We start from the raw sequence: 26832 nt of genomic DNA, 5'->3' as shown, positions 1-26832 counted from the left end.
ATGTGCAGAGCACTGTACTAAGTGCTTGGGAAGTACAAATTGGCAACATATAGAGACATTCCCTATCCAACAGTGGGCTCACAGTCTAAAAGGGGAAGACAGAGAACAAAACCAAACATACTAACAAAATAAAATAAATAGAATAGATATGTACAAGTAAAATAAATAAATAAATAGAGTAATAAATATGTACAAACATATATACATATATACAGGTGCTGCGGGGAAGGGAAGGAGGTAAGAAGGGGGGGATGGAGAGGGGGACGAGGGGAAGAGGAAGGAAGGGGCTCAGTCTGGGAAGGCCTCCTGGACGAGGTGAGCTCTCAATAGGGCCTTGAAGGGAGGAAGAGAGCTAGCTTGGTGGATGGGCAGAGGGAGGGCATTCCAGGCCCGGGGGATGACGTGGGCCGGGGGTCGATAGCGGGACAGGTGAGAACGAGGCCTAACGGTGAGGAGATTAGCGGCGGAGGAGCGGAGGGTGCGGGCTGGGCTGTAGAAGGAGAGAAGGGAGGTGAGGTAGGAGGGGGAGAGGTGATGGACAGCCTTGAAGCCCAGGGTGAGGAGTTTCTGCCTGATGCGCAGATTGATTGGTAGCCACTGGAGATTTCTGAGGAGGGGAGTGATATGCCCAGAGCGTTTCTGGACAAAGATAATCCGGGCAGCAGCATGAAGTATGGATTGAAGTGGAAGGAGACATGAGGATGGGAGATCAGAGAGAAGGCTGATGCAGTAGTCCAGACGGGATAGGATGAGGGCTTGAATGAGCAGGGTAGCGGTATGGATGGAGAGGAAAGGGCAGATCTTGGCAATGTTGCAGAGCTGAGACCGGCAGGTTTTGGTGACGGCTTGGATGTGAGGGGTGAATGAGAGAGCGGTGTCAAGGATGACACCAAGGTTGCGGGCTTGTGAGACGGGAAGGATGGTAGTGCCGTCAACAGAGATGGGAAAGTCAGGGAGAGGGCAAGGTTTGGGAGGGAAAACAAGGAGTTCAGTCTTCGACATGTTGAGCTTTAGGTGGCGGGCAGACATCCAGATGGAGATGTCCTGAAGGCAGGAGGAGATGCGAGCCTGGAGAGATGGGGAGAGAGCAGGGGCAGAGATGTAGATCTGGGTGTCATCAGCGTAGAGATGATAGTTGAAGCCGTGGGAGCAAATGAGGTCACCAAGGGAGTGCGTGTAGATCGAGAACAGAAGGAGACCAAGCACTGAACCTTGGGGAACCCCCACAGTAAGAGGATGGGAGGGGGAGGAGGAGCCTGCAAAAGAGACTGAGAATGAACGACTGGAGAGGTAAGAGGAGAACCAGGAGAGGACGGAGTCTGTGAAGCCAAGGTCAGATAGTGTGTTGAGGAGAACAGAGTCGGCAGACACGTTCCCTGCCCTGTTGTTGGGTAGGGGTTGTCTCTATTTGTTGCTGAACTGTACTTTCCAAGCACTTAGTACAGTGCTCTGCACACAGTAAGCGCTCAATAAATATGATTGAATGAACTGCCCACAGCAAGTTTATGGTCCAGAGGTAGAGAAGCTAGAATTTGCCCAATTCCAGAGCATTTGTTTTGGGGGGAAGCCTGGGCTCCCTAGTTGCTCCAGAGTCCCCCAGGATCCCCCCTCTGAATATGACCTCTGCTTTTAATCCACACAACTCAATCCATCAATCAGCAGTATTTATTGAGTGCTTACTGGGTCCAGAGCACTCCTAAACACTTGGGAGATTAATCAGAGTGGCTCAATGGAAAGAGCCCAGGCTTGGGAGTCAGAGGTCATGGGTTCAAATCCCAGCTCTGCCAACTGTCAGCTGTATGACTTTGGGCAAGTCGCTTAACATCTCTGTGCCTCAGTAACGTCATCCGTAAAATGGGGATTAAGACTATGAGCCCCAAGTGGGAACAACCTGATTACCTCATGTCCTCCCCAGCGCTTAGAAAAGTGCTTTGCACATAATAAGCACTTGCCAAATGCCATTGTTATTATTATTATCATCACAATAAAACAGTGTTGGTAAACATGTTCCCTGCCCACAACGAACTTTCAGTTTAGAGGGGGAGAAGTTAGCAGAGATGAGTTGGAAGCTGTGATTTGGCAATCAGATTATGTGACTGAACAGTAGAGAGACTACATGAGGGATATGTATTGATTCTGGGGAAAGAGAGCGGTTTCATTGAGTGAGCCCCTGCCTCCCTCCGCCAGCCCTCTGACCACTGAGCTCACAGTCCTTTAGGCCATAATCTCCCCGTTGGCAGGGAATGTGACTACCATTTTTGCTGCATTATACTCTTCCAAGCATTTAGTACAGTGTCCTGCACACAGTAAGTGCTCAATAAATACCACTGATTAATTGATAGATTGCGTTCTGTGGGTCAGAAGGAGGGAAGGTTCCTCAGGGGCTCTGGAGTAATAATAATTGAGGTGCTTACTAAGCACTTACTATGTGCCAAGCACTGGTCTACTCACTGGGGTAGATACAAATTAATCAGGTTGAACACAGTCCTTGTCCCACATGGGGCTCACAGTCTTCATCCAACCCAATTATGTTGTATCTACCCCACTGCTTAGAACAGGAGCAGCATGGCTTAGTGGAAAGAGCATGGGCTTGGCAGTCAGAGGTCATCGGTTCTAATCCCGACTCTGCCACTTATCAGCTGTGTGACTTTGGGCAAGTCACTTAACTTCTCTGGACCTCAGTTCCCCCAACTATAAAATGGGGATAAAGACTGTGAGCCCCATGTGGGACAACCTGGTTATCTTTTATCTACCCCAGCACTTAGAACAATGCTTGGCCTATAGTAAGCACTTAACAAATACCATAATTATTATTGTTATTATTCACCCTCATTTTGCAGTTGATGTAACTGAGGCCCAAAGAAGGGAAGTGACTTGCCCAAGGTCATACAGCAGACAAGTGGCAGAGCTGGGATTAGAACACAGGTCTGTCTGCCTCCTGGGCCCGGCAGTATGGATTAGTGGAAAGAGCCCGGGCTTGAGAGTCAGAGACTGTAGGCTCTAATCCCGGCTCTGCCACTGACCAGCTGTGTGACTTTGGGCAAGTCACTTGACTTCTTTGTGCTTCAGTTACCTCATCTGTAAAATGGGGATTAAGACTGTGAGTCCCATCTGGGACAACATGATTACCTTGTATCTACCCCTGCACTTAGAACAGTGCTTGGTACATAGTAAGCACTTAACAAATGCCATGATGATGATAATAAGCCATGCTGCTTCTCAGTAACTAGGAAGCCCAGGCTTCGTGCACAAACAAGCACTCTGGAATCGAGTAGCTTCCACATACTTCCACCAGACGTCACGTGTGTTGCCGTGGAAGGGGCAAAACGCCACATGTGTCTTTGGCTGGTGGTCTCATCGGCCATCGGGCCTGTGCCCGTCATGCTCTGAATTGGTCTGTGATGCCTACGTGGAGAGTCACTGTGTTCTAATATAGAGCAAGGTATCTCTGCAGAGAAGTGGAGTTGGGCAAAGGAAGAAGAAATTGAAACGTTTTGATGGGTTACTAATAACTGTGGCATTTGTTAAGCCCTTACTATGTTCCAGGCACTGTAATAATAATAATAATGATGATGGTATTTGTTAAGCACTTACTATGTGCCGAGAGCTGTTCTAATCAATCAATCATATTTATTGAGCACTTACTGTGTGCAGAGCACTGTACTAAGTGCTTGGAAAGTACAAGTTGGCAACATATAGAGACAGTCCCTACCCAACAGTGGGCTCACAGTCTAAAAAAAAATTTTATCTCAGCACTCTTAGGTGATCTGTTCTAAGCACTGGGGTGGATACAAGGTAATCAGGTTGTCCCGCATGGGGCTCACAATCTTAATCCCCCTTTTATAAATGAGGTAACTGAGACATAGGGAAGTGAAGTGACTTGCCCAAGGCTACAAAACAGACAGGTGGCAGAGTCAGGATTAGAACCCACGTCCTCTGACTCCCAAATCTGAGTTCTTGCCACGAGGCCATGCAAATGCTGGGATGGATACAAGCAAATTGGGTTGAACACAAGTCCCTGTCCCACGTGGGGCTCACAGTCTCATTCCCTATTTTATAGATGAGGTAACCGAGAATCAGAGAAGTGAAGTAACTTGCCCAAGATCACACAGCAGACAAGTGGCAGAGCCAGGATTAGAACCCATGACCTTCTGACTCCAAGCTCAGGCTCTGTCCACTATGACATACTTCTTGATTATAGTATTTTTAAGTGCTTTCTATGTGTCACTGAGAGGTCTAGGTAACGCATGCAAAGACATAAAATCAGTTCTGCTCCAAAGCGTGTGTGGATGATGCAGTAGAAATCTTGGGGAGCGTTCTTCACACAACATGTGTTGGTTCCCAGTATAATGTAATTGGCAACCTGGTGCAAGACGATATGGGGTAGAAAGAAATGGTTTGCACGTGTGTGAGGTGTCAGTCAAAACATCAACTTCTGGCTCAGTCGTACTTACAGGATTTGGGCCATTTCCAACTCTTAACAGTAGCTACTAGAGAAAACTGGCAATGAGTGGTGAGGCTTTTACATGTTTGGCTAGTGATGGGCTTAACAATACTAGGGGAATTGGTGTAGTGCATTATTTGAAACCTCAACCTTCAACCTGCTAATTCCCAATAAATAATAATTCCTGACTCTAACCCCCTTCTCTTTCCTATGTCGTCTCTGCACTTGGATATGTATCCTTTGGGCTCTTAGAAGTCACCCCACCCTCAGCCCCACAGCACTTAGATACTTAGCTGACGTTTATTTCTATTAATGTCTGTCTCCCCCTCTAGACTTTAAGCTCGTTGTGAGCAGGGAACAGTTCTACCAACTTCGTTTCCTAAGGGGTTAGTACAGTGCTCTGCCCACAGTAAGCCCTCCTTTCCTCTTCTCCCACTCCCTTCTGCGTCACCCTGACTTGCTCCCTTTACTCATCTTCCCTCCCAGCCCCACAACACTTATGTAATAATAATAATAATAGTAATGATGGCATTTATTTAGTGTTTACTATGTGCAAAGCCCTGTTCTAAGCGCTGGGGAGGTTACAAGGTGATCAGGTTGCCCTACAGGGGGCTCACAGTCTTCGTCCCCATTTTACAGATGAGATAACTGAGGCCCAGAGAAGTTAAGTGACTTTCCCAAAATCACACAGCTGACAATTGGCAGAGCCAGAATTTGAACCCATGACCTCTGACTCCAAAGCCTGTGCTCTTTCCAATGAGCCACGCTGCTTCTCTATGTACAAATGTACATATCTGTCATTTATTTCTATTAATGTCTGTATCCTCCTCCTCTAGAGTGTAAGCTCACTGTGAGCAGGGAATGTGACTGTTTATTGATATATCGTACTCTCCCAAGTGTTTAGTACAGTGCTCTGCATACAGTAAGTGTTCAATAAATACAATTAAATGAATGAATAAATGAATGATTGAATGGATGATTGGCTGATTGGAGATAGGGCTACACCATAATTTTCCCATATCACCAGGTTCTTTAAAGAACATGACTCAGTGTTACATTTTCTCATATGCCCAGTCTCTGACCCAACCTACAGAGTTCAGCCTTGGGTCTACACAAGTCAAAGTAGTTAAAATAATAACAATAATAATAATTAAGAATTTGTTAAGCGCTTATTATGTGCCAGGCACTGTACTAAGCACTGGGATAGATAAAAGCAAATCGAGATGGACACAGTTCTGGTTCTAAAAAGAACTAGAAAGTAGTTCTACTAAGTTTAGCTAGTAGTAGTTGCAAATAACTGGTCCACCAGTCTCAAAACCCTCCTAAATTGATTCAGTCAGTCATATTTATTGATCACTTACCTTGTACAGAGCACTGTACTAAATGCTTGATAGAGTACAATGATAAACAGATACATTCCCGGCCCACAAGGAGCTTAAAGTCTGGGGGTAGAGGACATATACATTAATATAAATATATAAACTGCAGATACGTACATAAGTGCTGTGAGGCTGGGAGTAGGGAAAGAACAAAGGGAGCAAGTCAGGGCGACACGTGAGGGAGTGGAAGAAGAGGAGAGGGGGGCTTCATCAGGGAAGCGTTCCTGCTTTTTATAAGGCTTTGAAGGGTGGGGAAAATGACTGTGTTTTGGATTTGAGGAGGGAAGGAGTTCCAAGACGGAGGCAAGACATGGGCAAGGGGCTGACAGTGAGAGACGAGATCAAGGCATGGTGAGAAGGTTAGCATTAGAGGAAAAAAGCATGCCACCTGGGTTGTAGTAGCAGAGTAGTGAGGTGAAGTAGGAGGGGGCAAAGTGATTGCTTTAAAGCTGAAGGTAAGAAGTTTTTTTATGAGGTTACAGATGGATAACCACTGGAGGTTCTGGAGGAGTGGGGAAACATGCCCTGAATGTTTTTGTAGAAAAATGATTTGGGTAGCAGAGTGACATATGGACTGGAGTATGGACTCCATCTCCCCCATCTTACCTCATTCCCTTCCCCACAGCACCTGTATATATGTATATATGTTTATACATATTTGTTACTCTATTTATTTATTTATTTTACTTGTACATAACTATTCTATTTATTTTATTTTGTTAGTATGTTTGGTTTTGTTCTCTGTCTCCCCCTTTTAGACTGTGAGCCCACTGTTGGGTAGGGACTGTCTCTATATGTTGCCATTTTGGACTTCCCAAGTGCTTAGTACAGTGCTCTGCACACAGTTAGCACTCAATAAATATGATTGATGATGATGATGGAGTGGGGAGAGACAGGAGGCAGGGAGGTCAGCAAGGAGGCTGATGCAGTCATCCAGGCGGGATAGAATGAGTGACTGTATTAATGTGGTAGCAGTTTGGATGGAGAGGAAAGGGCAGATTTTAGCGATGGTGTTGTAAAGGTGGGACCGACAGGATTTAGTGGTGGATTAAATACGTGGGTTGAATGAGAGAGAGGAGTCAAGGATAACGCCAAGGTTACAGGCTTGTGAGACAGGAAGGATGGTGGTGCCATCTACAGTGATGGGAAAGTCAGGGGGAGGACAGGGTTTGGGTGGGAAGATGAGGAGCTCTGTTTTGGACATTTCAAGCTTGAGGTGACAGTAGGATGTCCAAGTAGAGATGTCTTGAAGGCAGGAGGAAATGTGATACTGCAGAGAGGGAGAGAGATCAGGGCTGGGGATGGAGATTATATTGCTTCCAAGAGGCTTTCCCAGATTGTCTTTTATTTTCCCTAGCCACCCTGCCATTTGCCTTCAACTATGTCCTTGGCTGTGTGACCCTAGAAGACTTTGGTTGATGGATTGATCTCAACCCCACAGTACTTATATAAATATTCTTATACCTTAATTTTTCCCCTATCCCATAATCTATATGTCTACCTCCCCTCGTAGACTGTAAACTCCTTGTGGGCAGGGATCACCTTTACCATCTCGGTTGTATCATACTTTTCCAAATTGCTTAGTTCAGTGCTCTGCACACAGTAAATGCTCAGTAAATACCATTGATTGATTGGTTGGAAGAAGTATTACTCTTTTGAGTCAGATAGTGGTGTATCATGGCATGGAGTGATATTTTATTTAGCCTGGTAAGTGATTTCTGGTTGCTACCATCTAGTTCTGAGCAAGAGCGAAAGGATTGCGAAAGAGAGTTTGAAAACCCAAGACATCATCTCGATTAGCCTCACGAAAGGGCCTTTCAAATGCCAGAAAACAGTACCCAGAAGTACATCATCTGACTGCCTTTAAAGGGAAAGAAGCCCTGAAAATTAATCAGTGATATTTCTTGAGTGTTTATTGTGCATTGAGCACTGTACTAAGTGCTTGGGAGTGTACATACAACAGAGTTGATAGGGATGTTCCCTGTCCACAGTGAGCTGGAGGTTCCTGAGGAGTGGAGAGACATGGAATTTACTTCATTTGGAAAAATGATTCACACAACAGATCAGAGAGACTGGACTGGAGCAGAGAGAGACAGGGAGTATGGAGGTCAATGAGGAGACAGATGCAGTGCTCGGATCGGCGTGGTAGCAGTGTGGATGGAGAGGAGAGGGTGGATTTTAGTAATGTTGTGACCAACAGAATTTGGTGACGAATTGAATAAGTGGGTTGAATGAGAGATAAGTCAAGGACAAAGCCAAGTTTACAGGCTTGTGTTATAGGGGGAATAGTGGTATCATCCAGAGTGGGGCTTGTGTTCAAACCTCCAAACTCAGAGGTTTTTGGAGACATAGAGCCTGGCTCTTGGAGAGAAAGAGTTCCACTTAACTTCTCTGGGCCTCAGTTACCTTATCTGTCAAATAGGGATTGAGATTGTGAGCTCCACATGGGACAGGGACTGTGTCCAATACGACTTGCTTGTATCCACCCCAGTGCCTGGCACACTGTAAGCACTAAATAAATACCACAATTTATTATTATTATTATTATTATTATTATTCTCCCTTATAATAATAATGATGGTATTTGTTAAGCACTTACTATGTGCAAAGCACTGTTCTAAGCGCTGGGGGGGATACAAGACGATCAGGTTGTCCCACGTGGGGCTCACAATCTTAATCCCCATTTTACAGATGAGGTAACTGAGGCCCAGAGAAGTGAAGTGACTTGCCCAAAGTCACACAGCTGACAATTGGCAGAGCTGGGATTTGAACCCATGACCTCTGACTCCAAAGCCCATGCTCTTTCCATTGAGCCATGCTGCTTCTTATACTTGACTGTGAGTTGCATGTGGCACCTGGTTATCCCTTATCTACCCCAGCACTTAGTACAGTATTTGGCAACTAGTAATCTCTTAAATACCACGATTATTATTACTTTTAAATTCCCAGTGTTCTATCAGGTCAGTAGATCTCTGGTATTTATTAAGGCTTTACTGTGTTCAGAATACTGTAATGATCTTAGCACTTAGGTCAGTAACCTCTAAGCAGAAGCAGTAACTTCTAGAGAAGCAGCGTGGCTTAGTGGAAAGAGCCCCGGCTTGGGAGTCAGAGGTCGTGGGTTCTAATTCCGGCTCCACCACTTGTCAGCTGTGTGACTTTGGGCAAGTCACTTCACTTCTCTGTGCCTCAGTTACCTCATCTGTAAAATGGAGATTAAGATTGTGAGCCCCATGTGGAACAACCTGATCACTTTGTATCCCCCAGTGTTTAGAACAGTGCTTTGCACATAGTAAGCACCTAACAAATACCATTATCATTATTAAGGACTTTGATATTCACCCCACCTCCTATGGCTTTAATGTGTACAACCTTATATTCTGCCGTTTCCCCTAACTGTAATGTATTTTATTGCCTGTCTTCTCCCCTAGATTGCAAACTTCTTGAAGGCAGGGATGTACCAACTCTATTGTTCACTTTGAAGTGTAGTACTTATTGAGCACTTACTGTGTGCAGAGCAGTTAGTCAACTGTATTTATTGAGCTCTTACAGTGCAGAGAGCACTGTACTAAGTGGCTCAGTGGAAAGAGCATGGGCTTTGGAGTCAGAGGTCATCGGTTCAAATCCCGGCTCCACCAACTGTCAGCTGTGTGACTCTGGGCAAGTCACTTAACTTCTCTCTGTCAATTCCCTCATCTGTAAAATGGGGATTAAAACTGTGAACCCCCTGTGGGATAACCTGATCACCTTGTAACCTCTCGCTTAGAACAGTGCTTTGCACATAGTAAGCGCTTAACAAATCCCATTATTATTATTATTATTATTACAATATAAAAGTATAATGGGCACATTCCCCGCCCGCAATGAGCTTGCTTTCCAGAGGAGGAGACAGACATTAACATATATATATAAGTAAATAAATACAGATATGTGCATTAATGCTGTGGGGCTGGGAAGGGGCATGAATAAAAGGGAGCAAGTCAAAGAGACGCAGAAGGGAGTTGAAGAAAAAGAAAAGAGGGCTTAGTCAGGGAAGGCCTCTTGGAGGAGATGTGCCTTCAATAAGGCTTTGAAAGGGGGAAGAGTAATTGTACTAAGAGCACTGTACTAATCACTTGGGAGAGTACAGTATAACAGAATTGGTAGACACGTTCCCTGCCCACCACGAAATAGTACTGATTCATTCATTCAGTCGTATTTGTTGAGTGCCTACTGTGTGCAGAATACTGTACTAAGGGCTTAAGAGTCTGATTGTTAAGAGTCTGATTTGTCTATGAAATTTGAGCCTCTGAATAACATTTAGTCATAGGTCATCTATTACCTTGAAATATAATGTTGTTAGATGCTTTATGCTGATGAAAATCCATGAAAATGCATTCGGCTTGTCAGCTGTGTGACTTTGGGCAAGTCACTTCACTTCTTTAGGCCTCAGTTCCCTCATCTGTAAAATGGGGGTTAAGACTGTGAGCCCCACGAGGGACAACCTGATCACCTTGTAACCTCCCCAGTGCTTAGAACAGTGCTTTGCACATAGTGCTTCATAAATGCCATTATTATTATTATTATTTGCCTTGCTGTTAATAAGTGTATTTCCTTAATTTTAATTTGGGCAGGGAACTTGTCTGCTTTATTCTGTTGTACTCTCCCAAGCACTTAGAATATTGATTTAAATAAGAATGAGCACTGTTGAATTTAGACGGCTTAAAAGGGGGTTTCTTGCCTATGGATATTTCTTTAATTGTAATATAATATCTTGAGGAAAAATTGAGCCAAAAATTTCAAGCTGTAAATTACTTTTCTAAAGACTATTTAAAGATACTGTCTAAATTTCGCTTAGGGATTAAGTGCAAATTAAAGCATGCTAATTAACATCCAGGAAAGAGTAACTTTTTTACCTCCATGGAAAAGGATTCCTAAGGTGATTTAAATAAGTGGTATGATTAATCCTGTACAAATTAGTTACCCAGAATATAGGCTATTGAATGTTCATTAATGGATCAGGCAAGTAAAGATTTTTTTCCAGAAATTTTTCAGTTGACCTTAGTATTCTGAATTATGCAGCTATATACCTCTAATTGGGAAGACAGAAGAAGTTTTTGAGCAAAAATAAAAAATAGTACATCAATTTGCAGTTTGTTTCTCCCCATTCTGCACTGCACCTGTTTAATTTGACAGTTCAGTGGGTGCATCTTATCTCTTTCCACCAGGTACCTCCTCTTTCAGAAGGAGAGGTTTTTTTTTACATGAAGATAAATCGCTCTGTTTTCTTAGCCATCAATGCAACATTTCAGATGTTTATAAAAAAGTGAAACACATAAGGAAATATAACAATCCAAAAAAAAAAAAATCCTGGCACAATAACATCGCCAAGATCCGCCCTTTCCTCTCCATCCAAACCACCACCTTGCTGGTTCAATCTCTCCTCTTATCCCTACTGGATTACTGCATCAGCCTCCTCTCTGATCTCCCATCCTCCTGTCTCTCCCCGCTTCAGTCTATCCTTCACTCTGCTGCCCAGATCATCTCTGTACAGAAACACTCTGGACATGTCACTCCCCTCCTCAAAAATCTCCAGTGGCTGCCTGTCAATGTATGAATCAAGAAAAAACTCCTCACTCTCGGCTTCAAGGCTGTCCATCCCCTCGCCCCCTCCTACCTCACCTCCCTTCTCTCGTTCTCCAGCCCAGCCCGCACCCTCCACTCCTCTGCCACTGCTAACCTCCTCACTGGGCCTTGTTCTTACCTGTCCCACCGTCGACCCCCAGCCCACGTCCTCCCCCTGGCCTGGAATGCCCTCCCTCCGCACATCCGCCAAGCTAGCTCCCTTCCTCCCTTCAAAGCCCTACTGAGAGCTCACCTCCTCCAAGAGGCCTTCCCACTCTGAACCCCCCCCCCCGCTTTTCCTCTCCTTCTCCTCCTCCCCACCTATCGTCCCCCTTCCTCTGCCCTACCCCCTTCCCCTCTCCACAGCACTTGTGTATATTTGTACATATTTATTCTGTCTCCCCCTTTTAGACTGTGAGCCCAGTGTTGGGTAGGGACTGTCTCTATATGTTGCCAACTTGTACTTCCCAAGCGCATAGTACAGTGCTCTGCACACAGTAAGCGCTCAATAAATACGATTGATTGACTGATTGATATTTATTACTCTATTTTTTTAATGATGTGTTTATAGCTATAATTCTATTTATTCTGATGGTATTGACACCTTTCTACATGTTTAGTTTTGTTGTCTCTTTACAAATCCCATCATCATCATTATTCCTCTAGACTGTAAACTCACTGTGTGCAGGGAATGTGTCTGTTTATTGTTGTATTGTCCTCTTCCAAGCACTTAGTACACAGTGTTCTGCACATAGTAAGCGCTCAATAAATACCACTGAATGAATGAATGTCCCAAAACATCAGTTTCTTGGCTCTCCTTAACTCTGGTGTAGGGACCAGTGGATTCTAGCCCACGGAGCCCACAGAGCCAAAATTCTTGCCCCCTTAGCCCTTCTTTACCCTCCAAACCCAGCATCCCGCCATTCCCTGGTTCCAGCCTGAATATGGTTGCTAGAGGGAGGCTGAAACTAAGCAGCATGACCTACTGAAAAGAGCACGGGCCCAAGAGTCAGAGGACGTGGGTTCTAATCTCAGCTCTGCCACACGTCTACTGTGTGACCTTGGGCGAGTCACTTCGCTTCTCGGGGCCTCAGTCACCTCATCTGTAAAATGGGGATTAAGACCGTGAGCCCCATGTGGAACAGGGGCTGTATCTGACCTGATTACCTTTCATCTACCCCACAGGTTAGAACAGCACTTGGCTCATAGTAAGCGCTTAAAAAATTCCACATTTATTGTTGTTGGTTCAGTGGAAGGAGCCTGGGCTTTGGAGTTAGAGGTCATGGGTTCAAATCCCGGCTCCGCCAATTGTCAGCTGTGTGACTTTGGGCAAGTCACTTAACTTCTCTGTGCCTCAGTTACTGCATCTGTAAAATGGGGATGAAGACTGTGAGCCCCCCGTGGGACAACCTGATCACCTTGTAACCTCCCCAGCGCTTAGAACAGTGCTTGGCACATAGTAAGTGCTTAATAAATGCTATCATTATTATTATTATTATTAGTCCCTTCCAGTGGATCACTGAATCACAACTAGGAATGATTATGGCTGCCACCTCTCAGGAATGAGTGTGATCCTGAGAAGCAAAGAAGCAGCATGGCATGTTGGATAGAGCATGGGCCTGTGAGTCCGAAGGTCATGGGTTCTAATCCCAGCTCTGCCACTTCCCTGCTGTGTGACCTTGGGCAAGTCACTTCACTTCTCTGGGCCTCAGTTACCTCATCTGTAAATGAGGATTAAGACTGTGAGCCCTATGTGGGACAGGGACCGTGTCCAACCCCATATTCTTGTAACCACACCAGCGCTTAGTACTGTGCCTGGCACACAGTAAGTGCTTAACAAATACCACAATTAATAATAATAATGGCATTTGTTAAGCGCTTGATATATACCAAGCACTGTTATAACTGCTGGGGTAGATAAAAGGTAATCAAGTTGTCTCACTTGGGGCTTACAGTCTCAATCCCCATTTTCCAGATGAGGTCACTGAGGCACAGAGAAGTTAAGTGACTTACCCAAAGTCACCCAGCTGACAAGTGGCTGAGACGGGATTAGAACCCATGACCACTGACTCCCAAGCCTGTGCTCTTTCCACTAAGCCACGCTGATCGTTTCAGATCCTCTCCACAAGCTGTTGATTTTATTTTAGATTTTCCTATTTGAACAACTGCCATGAGGGAGTTGGATGGGGACCATTAAAAATTAAAAGTGCCCTACTTGGGTGGCCTGCAGTGCCTATCAATCAATAAATACAGTTGATTGATTGATTGTCTATCATTCAGTGAATCATATTTATTGAGTGCTTATTCAATCATATTTATCAATTACTGTGTGCAGAACACTGCACTAAGCACTTGAGAGAGGATGCTTAGTACAGTGCTCTGCACACAGTAAGCGCTCAGTAAGTACAATTGAATGAATGAATGAATGAAGGACAGTATTACAATAAATAGAAACATTCCCTGCTCACGTCTGAAGAGCTCTGTACTAGGCGGTTGGGAGAGTATAATATAAAAGAGGTGGTAGACACATTCCTGCCCAGCTGCTCCGTCCTCCATCCTCCTGGAACAATAAAGGTGGATAAACGTCACTGAGGAAATACTATATAATGCATCACTGAGTGCCGGGAGGCATTTCTCTGGGTTTTCTGTTTTGTTTGTGATACTATTATTCCAAAGGCAGAGCAGATCTTAAAGTTATGTTGCACTTGGGTTCTGGACAATAATAATAATAATAATAATAATAATAATAATAATAATAATAATAATAATATTCATTAAGTGCTTACTACTACTAATGACAATAATGGCATTTATTAAGCACTTACTATGTGCCAAGCACTGTTCTAAGTGTTGGGGAGGTTACAAGGTGATCAGGTTGTCCCCCGGGGGGCTCACAGTCTTAATCCCCCTTTTACAGATGAGGTAACTGAGGCACAGAGAAGCTAAGTGACTTGCCCAAAGTCACAGAGCTGACAATTGGCAGAGCCGGGATTTGAACCCGTGACCTCTGACTCCAAAGCTTGTGCTCTTTCCACTGAGCCACGCTCAGTGAACCTTCTTGGTGACAGGACGATAAATCGTTGAAGTGTTGGAAGTGGGAAGAGTCCACAAACAAAGCAATAATTCTTAATAGACCAGGTCCCTCCTTTTCTCAGGTGCAAAGCAAAAATAGCATTTCAGCCAAAATGTTCAGCCTGGGAGTCAGAAGGTCATGGGTTCTAATCCCGACTCTGCCATTTGTCTGCTGTGTGGCCTTGGGCAAATCACTTTCACTTCAGTTACCTCATCTGTAAAATGGGGTTTAAGACTGTGAGCCCTGTGTAGGACAGAGACTGTTTCCAATGCATAGGGTCCATAGTAAGCACTTCTGTAATTATTATTATTATTATTATCCTGGAAATTCTGCCTAACCTTGGGTTTCTCAATATTATTCTCTCCTGATTCTCCTCCCACCTCCTACTACTTCTTAATTTCCATCGGTTCTTCTGCCTCCCAGCCCCAACCCTATTGTTCAAGAGTCAGACTCTGCATCCACTTCTATTTTCCATTTAAGCCCATGCCCTGGGAGACCTCATCCTCTCCCATAGTTTCATCTTCCACCTCTAATAATAATACTAATAATTGCAGTAACTGTTAAAAGCTGACACCAGGCACCGTACTAAACTCTGTAGTAGGTAAGAGAGACTTGGGTTGGACACAGTCCATGCCTCACATGGAGCTCACAGTCTTAATCCCCATTTACTGATGAGGAAACTGAGGCAGAGAGAAATGAAGTGACTTACCCAAGGTCACACAGCAGTCAAATGGCAAAGCAGGATTAGAACTCAGGTCCTCTGATTTCCCAGGCACGTGCTCTTTCCTTCTAGACTGTGAGCCCGTTGTTGGGTACGGACTGCCTCTATATTTTGCCAACTTGTACTTCCCAAGCACTTAGTACAGTGCTCTGCACACAGTAAGCGCTCAATAAATACAATTGAATGAATGAATGACTGAACTAGGCCATGCTGCTTTTCAGCTCTAACAATCGATCAGTCAGTCAATCAGTGGTATTTATTGAGCACCTATTCTGTGCAGAGCACTTTTCCAAAGGCTTGGGAGTGTGCCATACAAAAGAATTAGCAGACACATTCCCTGCCCTTAACAAGTTTATAATCTATGCGGATGACATCCAAATCCACCTATCTTCAACCTCTCCCCTCCTCTGCAGTCGCACAGCTCCTCTTGCCTCCAGGATATCGGAAGCAGCATGGCTCAGTGGAAAGAGCCCAGGCGTGGGAGTCTGAGGTCATGGGTTCTAATCCCGGCTCTGCCACTTGTCAGCTGTGTGACTTTGGGCAAGTCACTTCACTTCTCTAAGCCTCAGTTCCCTCATCTGTAAAATGGGGATTAAGACCGTGAGCCCCCCATGGGACAGCCTGATCACCTTGTGTCCCCCCAGTGCTTACAGCAGTGCTTCACGCATAGTAAATGCTTAATAAATACAATCATTATTTTTATATGTCTATGTGGTTGTCCTGTCACTGCCTCAAATTCAATATGTCCAGAACAGAACTCCACATCTTCCCATCTAATCCCTAGCCACCCCCTGACTTTCCCATCAGAGTTGACATCGCCATCATCCTCCCCATCTGTGAAGCCCCAAACCTAGGTATTACCCACAACTTTTCCTTCTCTTTCAGCGCCCATATTCAATCTGACACTAAATCCTCCTGAACATTTCCAGACTGCCTCTTTCACTCCATCCAAATGGTCACTGGGAGGCCTTCCCAGACTGAGATCCCTCCTTCCTCTCCCCCTCCACCCCCTCTCCATCCCCCCCACCTTACCTCCTTCCCTTCCCCACAGCACCTGTATATATGTATATATGTTTGTACATATTTATTACTCTATTTATTTTACTTGTACATATCTATTCTATTTATTTTATTTTGTTAATATGGTTGGTTTTGTTCTCTGTCTCCCCCTTCTAGACTGTGAGCCCACTGTTGGGTAGGGACCGTCTCTATATGTTGCCAACTTGTACTTCCCAAGCGCTTAGTACAGTGCTCTGCACACCGTAAGCGCTCAATAAATATGATTGATTGATTGATTCACTGTTCTGGGCGCTTGTCATATCTGGAGTTGACCACTGCATCAGCCTCCTTGCAAACCTCTTTGCCTCTAGACTCTCCCTCCTCCAGCTCATATTTCACTCTGCTCTCTGGGGAAACAGCGTGGCCTGGTGGAAAGAGCCCGGGCTTGGGAGTCAGAGGTCATGGGTTCTAATCCCGGCTCCACCACTTGTCTGCTGGGTGACCTTGGGCAAGTCACTTCACTTCTCTAGACCTCAGTTACCTCAACTATAAAATGGGGATTAAGACTGTGAGCCCCAGGTAGGACGGAGACCGTGTCCAACCTGATTAGCTTGTAATAATAATAATAATGATGGTATTTGTTAAGCTCTTACTATGTGCCAAGCATCGTTCTAAGCACTGGAGTAGATACAAGGTAATGATGTTGTCCCACGTGGGGCTCACAGTCTTATTCCCCATTTTACAAGTGAGGTAACTGAGACACAGAGAAGTTAACTGACTTGCCCAAAGTCACACAGCTGATAAGTGGCGAAGCCGGGGTAAGAAGCCACGACCTCTAACTCCCAAGCCCATGTCACTAAGCCACACTGTTTCTGCTTAGTACAGTACCTGGCACATGTAAGATGCTTAACAAATGCCACAATTATTATTATTTTTTTTTCTAAAGTGCCACAGGTCCCCCTACTCAAAACCCTCCAATGGCTGCTGTAATGACCATTTCCACTCACTCCCAAATTTAGAGGGAGGAGAAAGACAGGGTGTGAGAAGGCGTGTTCGTCTTCAAGCTTCCACAGTCAGCCCTGGGAGGGGATGATGATGATGGCATTTATTGAGCGCTTACTATGTGCAAAGCACTGCTGTAAGCGCTGGGGAGGTTACAGGGTGATCAGGTTGTCCCACGGCGGGCTCACAGTCTTCATCCCCATTTTACAGATGAGGGAGCTGAGGCACAGAGAAGTTAAGTGACTTGCCCAAAGTCACACAGCTGACAACTGGTGGAGCTGGGATTTGAACTCATGACCTCTGACTCCAAAGCCCGGCCTCTTTCCACTGAGCCACGGTAGTATCGCCGATGACATCAGTGCCTTTAAGGAGATGTCTGGGCTTCAGCCATAGATTGGTGGCAGTAATGGGAGCGAGGGAGGGGCAAGGATTTGGGGATCAGGGCCTAGAATGCCCTCCCTCTGCCCATCCGCCAAGCTAGCTCTCTTCCTCCCTTCAAGGCCCTACTGAGAGCTCACCTCCTCCTGGAGGCCTTCCCAGACTGAGCCCCTTCCTTCCTCTCCCCCTCGTCCCCCTCTCCATCCCCCATCTTACCTCCTTCCCTTCCCCACAGCACCTGTATATATGTATATATGTTTGTACATATTTATTACTGTATTTATTTATTTTACCTGTACATATCTATTCTATTTATTTTATTTTGTTAGTATGTTTGGTTTTGTTCTCTGTCTCCTCCTTTTAGACTGTGAGCCCACTGTTGGGTAGGGACTGTCTCTATATGTTGCCAACTTGTACTTCCCAAGCGCTTAGTACAGTGCTCTGCACACAGTAAGCGCTCAATAAATACGATTGATTGATTGATTGATTGATCAGATGCCCCCAAATGCCTCATCAACTATCTCCTCTTGACTATAAGCTTACTGTGGGCAGGGAATGTGTCTGTTGATTGTTGTATTGTACTCTCCCAAGCGCTTAGTACAGTTTTTTGCACACAGTGATTGCTCAATTAAATAAGATTGAATGAATTAATGACTAAATGAATGAATTACTCTAGACTGTGAGCCCGCTGTTGGGTAGGGACCGTCTCTATATATTGCAAACTTGTACTTCCCAAGCGCTTAGTACAGTGCTTTGCACACAGTAGCACGTAATAAATATGATTGAATGAATGAATTATAATAATTATTATTATTATGGTATTTGTTAAGTGCTTGCAGCATGGCTCAGTGGAAAGAGCACGGGCTTGGGAGGAAGTTTAGTGAGGAGGCTGATGCAATAGTCAGGTGAGATATGATAAGTCCTTGAAGTGCACAGTAACAGTTTGGATGGAGAATCAATCAATCATATTTATTGAGCACTTTGTAAATAGCACTGTACTAAGCACTTGGGAGAGAACAGTATAAGAGACACATTCCTGGACCACAATGAATGTACACTCTAGAGGAGGATGAAGAATACAAGCATGGCCCTTGTTAAGGAATCAATTTTAGTTTAATTTTGATTCTAAAATAGAGTTTCCCTTTGGGGAAGATAGGATTTTAGTCTCTTGGGCTGTCTTGCAAATAGTACCTTGGCTAGGGAAGTAAACTTCAATTGAAAAAAGGCCCGGGTTCATACACTTTTACATTTCAATGTATACATGAAATATATGCATTTCAATGGCTGCCTGGCCTCACACCTGCTCATTCCCTACTTTCTTCTAAATTCACATCAGCCCAATGTGTTTTCTTTTAATAACTGACCTCTTCACTCTCAAGGACCTAAGGACAATTCAACCATCTCCTCAGGGCTCGCCTAAACTCTGGCCACTTCACTGTCAAGAACCCAAGGTCAATTCAACCACCTCCTCAGAGTCACACTGGATTAAGTAGTTATTGCTGTCTTTCCCCTCAACTACTACACTTAAACTTCACTGTTTTTCCCCCCCTTCCCCTATGACCCGTCAACACTACCCTCCCTTCAGTCAGCTCATCCCAGTCCTCCCCACTCCACCCAGCCCCATTCCTGTAAACCTGTTCCAGCTCCATCCCTCTTCCCCCTCCCGCTGCTCAGGACCCCTCAACTCACACCCATCCAACTCCTCCCCACCACTTGCGCCGACCCAAATCCTCCTCAATCAATCAATCGTATTTATTGAGCGCTTACTGTGTGCAGAGCACTGTACTAAGTGCTTGGGAAGTACAAGTCGGCAACAGATAGAGACAGTCCCTAACCAACAGCGGGCTCACAGTCTAGAAGGGGGAGACAGAGAACAAAACCAAACATACTGACAAAATAAAATAAATAGAATAGGTATGTATAAGTAAGATAAATCAATAAATAGAGTAATAAATATGTACAAACATATATACATATATACAGGTGCTGTGGGGAAGGGAAGGAGGTAAGATGGGGGGATGGAGAGGGGGACGAGGGGGAGAGGAAGGAAGGGGCTCAGTTTGGGAAGGCCTCCTGGAGGAGGTGAGCTCTCAGCAGGGCCTTGAAGGGAGGAAGAGAGCTAGCTTGGTGGATGGGCAGAGGGAGGGCATTCCAGGACCGGGGGAGGATGTGGGCCGGGGGTCGATGGAGGGACAGGCGAGAACGAGGCACGGTGAGGAGATTAGCGACAGAGGAGTGGAGGGTGCGGGCTGAGCTGTAGAAGGAGAGAAGGGAGGTGAGGTAGGAGGGGGCGAGGTGATGGAGGGCCTTGAAGCCCAGGGTGAGGAGTTTCTGCCTGATGCGCAGATTGATTGGTAGCCACTGGAGTTTTTTGAGGAGGGGAGTGATATGCCCAGAGCGTTTCTGGACAAAGATAATCCGGGCAGCAGCATGAAGTATGGATTGAAGTGGAGAGAGACACGAGGATGGGAGATCAGAGAGAAGGCTGATGCAGTAGTCCAGACGGGATAGGATGAGAGCTTGAATGAGCAGGGTAGCGGTTTGGATGGAGAGGAAAGGGCAGATCTTGGCAATGTTGCGGAGCAGAGACATGCAGGTTTTGGTGATGGCTTGGATGTGAGGGGTGAATGAGAGAGCGGAGTCGAGGATGACACCAAGGTTGCGGGTTTGTGAGACGGGAAGGATGGTAGTGCCGTCAACAGAGATGGGAAAGTCAGGGAGAGGGCAAGGTTTGGGAGGGAAGACAAGGAGTTCAGTCTTGGTCATGTTGAGTTTTAGGTGGAGGGCAGATATCCAGATGGAGATGTCCTGAAGGCAGGAGGAGATGTGAGCCTGGAGAGAGGGGGAGAGAGCAGGGGCAGAGATGTAGATCTGGGTGTCATCAGCGTAGAGATGATAGTTGAAGCCTATTGGGAGCTATTGAGGTCACCAAGGGAGTGCGTGTAGATCGAGAACAGAAGGGGACCAAGCACTGAACCTTGGGGAACCCCCACAGTTAGGGGATGGGAGGGGGAGGAGGAGCCTGCAAAAGAGACTGAGAATGAATGACCGGAGAGATAAGAGGAGAACCAGGAGAGGACGGAGTCTGTAAAGCCAAGGTCAGATAGCGTGTTGAGGAGAAGGGGGTGGTCCACGGTGTCGAAGGCAGCCAAGAAGTCGAAGAGGATTAGGATAGAGTAGGAGCCATTGGATTTGGCAAGCAGGAGGTCATTGGTGACCTTTGAGAGGGCAGTTTCCCCACCACATCCCTGTAATCCTGTCCCGGTGCCACCCCCATACCCAGTCAATAAGGGGTTTTTGTTTGCAAAGGTAGATGGGCAACCACTGGAGTTTCTTGAGGAGTGGGGAAACATGTCATGATTGGCTTTAAAGCAGTCAATCACTTGGCCCCCTCTTACCTCACCTTACTACCCTTCTAGACTGTGAGCCTGCTGTTGGGTAGGGACCGTCTCTATATGTTGCCAACTTGTACTTCCCAAGTGCTTAGTACAGGGCTCTGCACACAGTAAGGGCTCAATAAATACGATTGAATGAATGGGAGCCAGAGGGCATGGGTTCTAATCCCGACTACCACTTGTCAGTTGTGTGACTTTGGGCAAGTCACTTAACTTCTCCGTGCCTCTGTTACCTCACCTGGAAACTAGGGATTAAGACTGTGAGCCCCACGTGGGACAATCTGATCACCTTATATCCCTTCCCCAGTGCTTAGAATAGTTCTTCGTACATAGTAAGTGCTTAATAAATGCCATAATTATTATTATTTATTACTATATGCCAGGCACTGTACTAAGCACTGGGGTTAAATACAAGCAAATTGGGTTGGACACAGTCCATGTCCCACGTACACCTTACAGTCTCAATCCCCATTTTACAGATGAGGTCACTGAGGCACAGAGAATTAAAGTGACTTGCCCAAGGTCACACAGCAGACAAGTGGCAGAGTCGGGATCAGAACCTATGACCTTCTGAGTCCCAGGCCCAAACTCTATTCACTACACCACCCACTTCTAAGAAGAATTATTGAATTAGAAGAACTGAAAGGCTTTAAGACTCAGCAGAGGCTGACCAGAGTCCAGATATTTTTAAGGTGACTGGGGGAGTGGAGGTGGGGGGTGAGGGCTCCTTCGGCTGGGATTTCGAGCTGCCCATTCCTCTCCACATCTGGCAGAAACTCCTGACGTCTGGTTTTAAGGTAGCTCTCTCCCTCCTACTAATCCACACTCTTCTCCACTACACCCCAGTTCTCACACTTCATTTCTCTCAGGCCAACTGTTCCACTGTGCCTCATTTGTGTCTCTCCTGACACAAAGCTCTTGCTGACACCCTCCTCCCTTCCCAGAAATTCCTCCCCCTTCACATCGGACGGATTGCTCTTCTCCCCATCTACGATGGTCTTCGGAAATCACATCTCCTCCAGGAGGCCTTCTCCAGTAAACTTCTAATTTCCCCCCATCATAGCCCTCCAAATGTCACTTCAGTTCATTCATTCAATCGTATTTATTGAGTGCTTACTGTGTGCAGAGCACCGTAAAGCCCCACACTCATTCATTCATTCAATCGTATTTATTGAGCGATTACTGTGTGCAAAGCACTGTACTAAGCACTTGGGAAGTACAAGTTGGCAACATATAGAAACGGTCCCTACCCACCAGCAGGCTCACAGTCTAGAACGGGGAGACAGACAACAAAACAAAACATATTAACAAAATAAAATAAATAGAATACATATGTACAAGTAAAATAAATAAATAAGTAAAATAGATAAATAAGTTGCACTCCACTGCAACATTTGTGTACATATCTTTCTATTCTATTGCTACTTCTTATCTGTACTTTATTTTAATGCCTAACTCCCTAGAATCTCCTTGAGAGTTCGGATCACGTCTACTAATTCATTCAATCATATTTATTCAATCGTATAATTCTGCTAAGCCGGCCTAAATCCTTAGTTCAGTGTTCTGCTAACTGTAGGCTGTCACCATCATTTATCATCATTAATGGTATTTATTAAGTGCTTACTATGAGCAGAGCACTGTACTAAGCATTTGGGAGAGTACAATGCAACAGCATTTTTTATGGTATTTGTTAAGTGCTTACTATGGGTCAAACACCATTCTAAACTCCCGGTACGTACAAGTGAATTAGGTTGGACATAATCCCTGACCCACATGGGGCTCACAGTCTAAGTAGGAAGGACAACAGGAGGAGTGAAGTACCGAGAAGTTAAGTGACTTACCCAAGGTCACACAGCAAGCATTTGGCAGTCGGGATTAGAGCCCAGATCCTCTGATTCCCAGGCCTGATCTCTTCTACACTAGGCCATGCTGTTTCTGCCCATAATGACCTTACAATCTAGAAGTCCTCAATAAATACTTTCGCTTGCTTGTTGGTTTGGCTGATTGATTGAGTGATTGTAAAGGGCTAAAGAGACTGGAGTGAATTAACCCAACGTCTCACCTGCCTTTGTCATTTCAGGGGGAATTCCGTTCATTCTGACAGGGGAATTTTTCCAGCAGTCTCAGCGGCCAGCTGCGTTTCTGATCGCTGGAACCGTCAACTGGCTTTCCAATTTTATCGTTGGACTCCTTTTTCCTTTCATTCAGGTATGATCCACGCAAATTTCACCAACGGCTAAACATTCAGTCAGTCGGTCATTCAAATGTATTTATTGAACGCTTACTGTATGCAGAACACTGTACTAAGGGCTTGGGAGAGTTGCAATACAACAGAGTCAGTAGACACGTTCCCTGGCCACAGTGAGCTCACAGTCTAGAGGGGGAGACAGATATTAATATAAAATATATAAATTATGGGTATGTACATAAGCGCTGGGGGCTGGGGGCAGGGTGTGAATAAAGGGAGCAAGGCAGGGCAAGGCAGAAGGGAGTGGGTTACAAGGAAATGAGAGCTTAGGGAAGACCTCTTCGAGGAGATGTGCCTTCAGTTAGGCTTTAACGGTTGGGAGAGTAGTGGTCTGAAAGATAGAGCCAGGATGTGGGCGAGAGGTCAGCACTGAGACAGATGAGATTGAGGTACAGTGAGTAGATTGGCATCAGAAGAGTGAAGTGAGCATGCTGGCTTGTAGTAGAAAATCAGTGAGGTACTGTAGAAGGGGGAAAGATGATTGAGGGCTTTAAAGTCTATCGTAAGGAGTTTCTGTTTGATGTGGAGGTGGATGGGCAACCACTGGAGGTTGTTGAGGGGTGGGGAAACATGGTCTGAACATTTAAATAGAAAAATGATTCAGGAAGCAGAGTGAAGTATGGACTGGTGTGGGGAGAGTCGGGAGGCAGGGAGGCAAGGTGGGAAAGGATAAGTGCTTGGTTTAATGTGGTTTACTGGTAACGTTTAAAGAGGAGGTTCAGCGCTGCATTTGAAGCAATCCCAAGCACCATTTCTCTTCCGCATTTGCTGTTGCAGTTCCATAGTCCAATAATCATTCAAACAACAGTACTTTCATTCATTCATGCGATTGTATTCATTCATTCATTCAATCGTATTTATTGAGCGCTTACTGTGTGCAGAGCACTGTAATAATAATAATAATAATAATAATGATGGCATTTGTTAAGCGCTTACTATGTGCAAACCACTGTTCTAAGTGCTAGGGAGGTTACAAGGTGATCAGGTTGTCCCATGGGGGGCTCACAGTTTTAATCCCCATTTTACAGATGAGAGTAACTGAGGTACAGAACAGTTAAGTGACTTGCCCAAAGTCACCCAGCTGACAGTTGGTGGAGCTGGGATTTGAACCCATGACCTCCGACTCCAAAGCCCTCGCTCTTTCCACTGAACCATGCTGCTTCTCATAAGCACTGTACTAAGCGCTTGGGAAGTACAATTTATTGAGTACTTACTGTGTGTAGAGCACTGTACTAAGCCCTTGGAAAGCACAATTTGGCAACAAATGGAGACAATCCCTACCCAACAACAGGCTCAAAGTCTAGAATCGGGGAGACAGACAACAAAACAAAACAAAGCACATCAACGGGCATCAGTAGCATCATTTTGAGGACTTACTAAGTGCAGTTCTTTCCATCAATTAATCGTATTTACCGAGTGCTTACCGTGTGTAGTACGCTGTACTAAGTGCTTGGGAGAGTACAGTATAACAGAGTTGGTAGACACGTTCCCTGCCTGCAGTGAGTTTACAGTCTAGAGGGGTCTGGTCCTATCCCTCTGGCCCTCATTCTCAGACTCTTTCTCAGGCTCCTCTTCTGCTTCCCACCCTCCTCCCTGTGGGAGTCTCTCAAGTTCTGGGTCCCCTTCTATTCTCCATCTCCACCCATTCCCTTGGACAGCTCTTCAGCTCCCTGACTTCAGCTGTCATCTCTAGGTGGGTGATTCCCCAAATCTACATCTCTAGCCCTGATAGCTCACCTTTCCGCAGTCTCTTATTTCCTCCTGCCTTCAGAACATCTTTGCTTGGATGTTCCTCTGACACTTCAAATTTAACATGTCCAAAGCAGAACTCATCTTCCCACCCAAACCCTGTCCTCCTTCTGACTTTTCCATCACTGTAGATAACACCACCAACCGTCCCGCCTCACAAGCCTATAACTGTGGTGCTATCCTCGGCTCATCTCTCTCATTCAACCCACGTATTCATTCTATTATTAAATCCTGTCTGTTCAACCACCACGAAATCTCTAAAGTCCACCCTTTCCTCTCCATCCAAACTGCTACCACATTAATCCAATCACTTATCCTATCCCACCGTGATTATTGTATCAGCCTCGCTGCCTCCTGTCTCTCCTCTCTCTGCCTCTCTCTGTCTCTCTCCTGTCTCTCTGCTGCCTGGATCATTTTTCTAAAAAAAAATAACGTTCATTCCATGTCTCATCACTCCTCAACAACTAGCGGTCATCCACCTCAGCATCGAACAGAAATTCCTTCCCATTGGCATTAAAGCATACAATCACCTTGCCCTCATCCACATCCTGTCTGGAATTTCCTCCCCCTTCATATCCTACAGATCATCACTCTATCCACCTAGAAAGCCTTATTAAAATCACATCTCCTGCAAGTGACCTTCCCAACTAAACTCTCATTCCTCCAATCCCTCTCCCTTCTGCATTTCCTATGCAACTGGAGCTGTAACCTTTGAACACTTGCTATTCACTCTACCCTCAGCCCCACGGCACTTATGTCCATATCCATAATGTATATTAATGTCTGTCTTCCCCTCTGGAGTGAAAGCTCCTTGTGGGCCGAGAGAGCATTGTACTCTACCAAGCCCTTAGTACTGTGCTCTGCCCACAGAAAGCACTCAATAAATATGACTAACAGAGCACTGTACTAAACACTTGGGAGAGTACAATACAATATAGCAGGTAGACAAGATTCATACTTCTTTTACAGCCAACTCTGCCTTCCCTTCCCCACAGCACCTGTATATATGTATATATGTTTGTACGTATTTATTACTCTATTTACTTTACTTGTACATATCTATTCTATTTATTTTATTTTGTTAATATGTATGGTTGTGTTCTCTGTCTCCCCCTTCTAGACTGTGAGCCCACTGTTGGGTAGGGACTGTCTCTATGTGTTGCCAACTTGTACTTCCCAAACGCTTAGTACAGTGCTCTGCATACAGTAAGCGCTCAATAAATATGATTGATTGATTGATTGATTGAGTCATGAAATGCTGAGGGCAATATAGAATCACGCCTCGGCCATTAACAAATGATTTATCTGTGGTCGATTGAAAAGTTCCACAAATTTCAGAGGAAACAGAAGCCAACCTGACGTTCATGCTAATGGGAAATGGTGCACCAGAAAAACAAGAGTCTTCCCTCTGGTTTTCATTTTCCAGTAGGACTCCCTATATATATATATATATATATATATATATATATATATATATATATATATATATATATTTAACATTTGCCTCTAAATAATGAATTTCCACTGGGGTGTGACATCATTATGAGTAGTAATAATATGCATCTACTCATTCCACTCTTTGCTCTTCAAAGGTCACGCAATTACCACCCTGATGTCTAGTGACCTATTAATGAAGTATTTACATAATTATCTCGGAAGATCATGGAGTGTTGTCAACAAGCTCCAATTTCTGTCCCACTGAGAATACAAGAGGAAAAGAATCCAATAACAGGAGGAGGAAAAGGAGGGGTTTTAGGGCTGCTGGATCATAAATGAGGACAATAGGAGGCAATTCCAAGGGAGGTTGAGGAAATCACCCACTTCCAGCAAGATCAATCAATCA

The 26832-nt window shown here is 45.1% G+C and overlaps 1 protein-coding gene across 3 annotated transcripts in view; it reads left to right on the top strand.

The window, feature by feature from the left end:
- The window catches only part of SLC2A9 (solute carrier family 2 member 9), a 352960-nt gene that overhangs the window by 288160 nt on the left and 37968 nt on the right, over positions 1 to 26832 (top strand). For all 3 annotated transcript variants that reach the window (XM_038745103.1, XM_038745104.1, XM_038745102.1), the window contains one exon: positions 23073 to 23200. In XM_038745103.1, the coding sequence (XP_038601031.1) occupies positions 23073 to 23200 (128 nt within the window). The remainder of the gene's footprint in view (positions 1 to 23072; positions 23201 to 26832) is intronic.

This window comes from Tachyglossus aculeatus, chromosome 4 (assembly GCF_015852505.1).
Source record: "Tachyglossus aculeatus isolate mTacAcu1 chromosome 4, mTacAcu1.pri, whole genome shotgun sequence".
NCBI lineage: Eukaryota > Metazoa > Chordata > Mammalia > Monotremata > Tachyglossidae > Tachyglossus > Tachyglossus aculeatus.
Note: the sequence above shows the minus strand (reverse complement) of the source record. Positions and strands in the feature narration are given on the sequence as shown.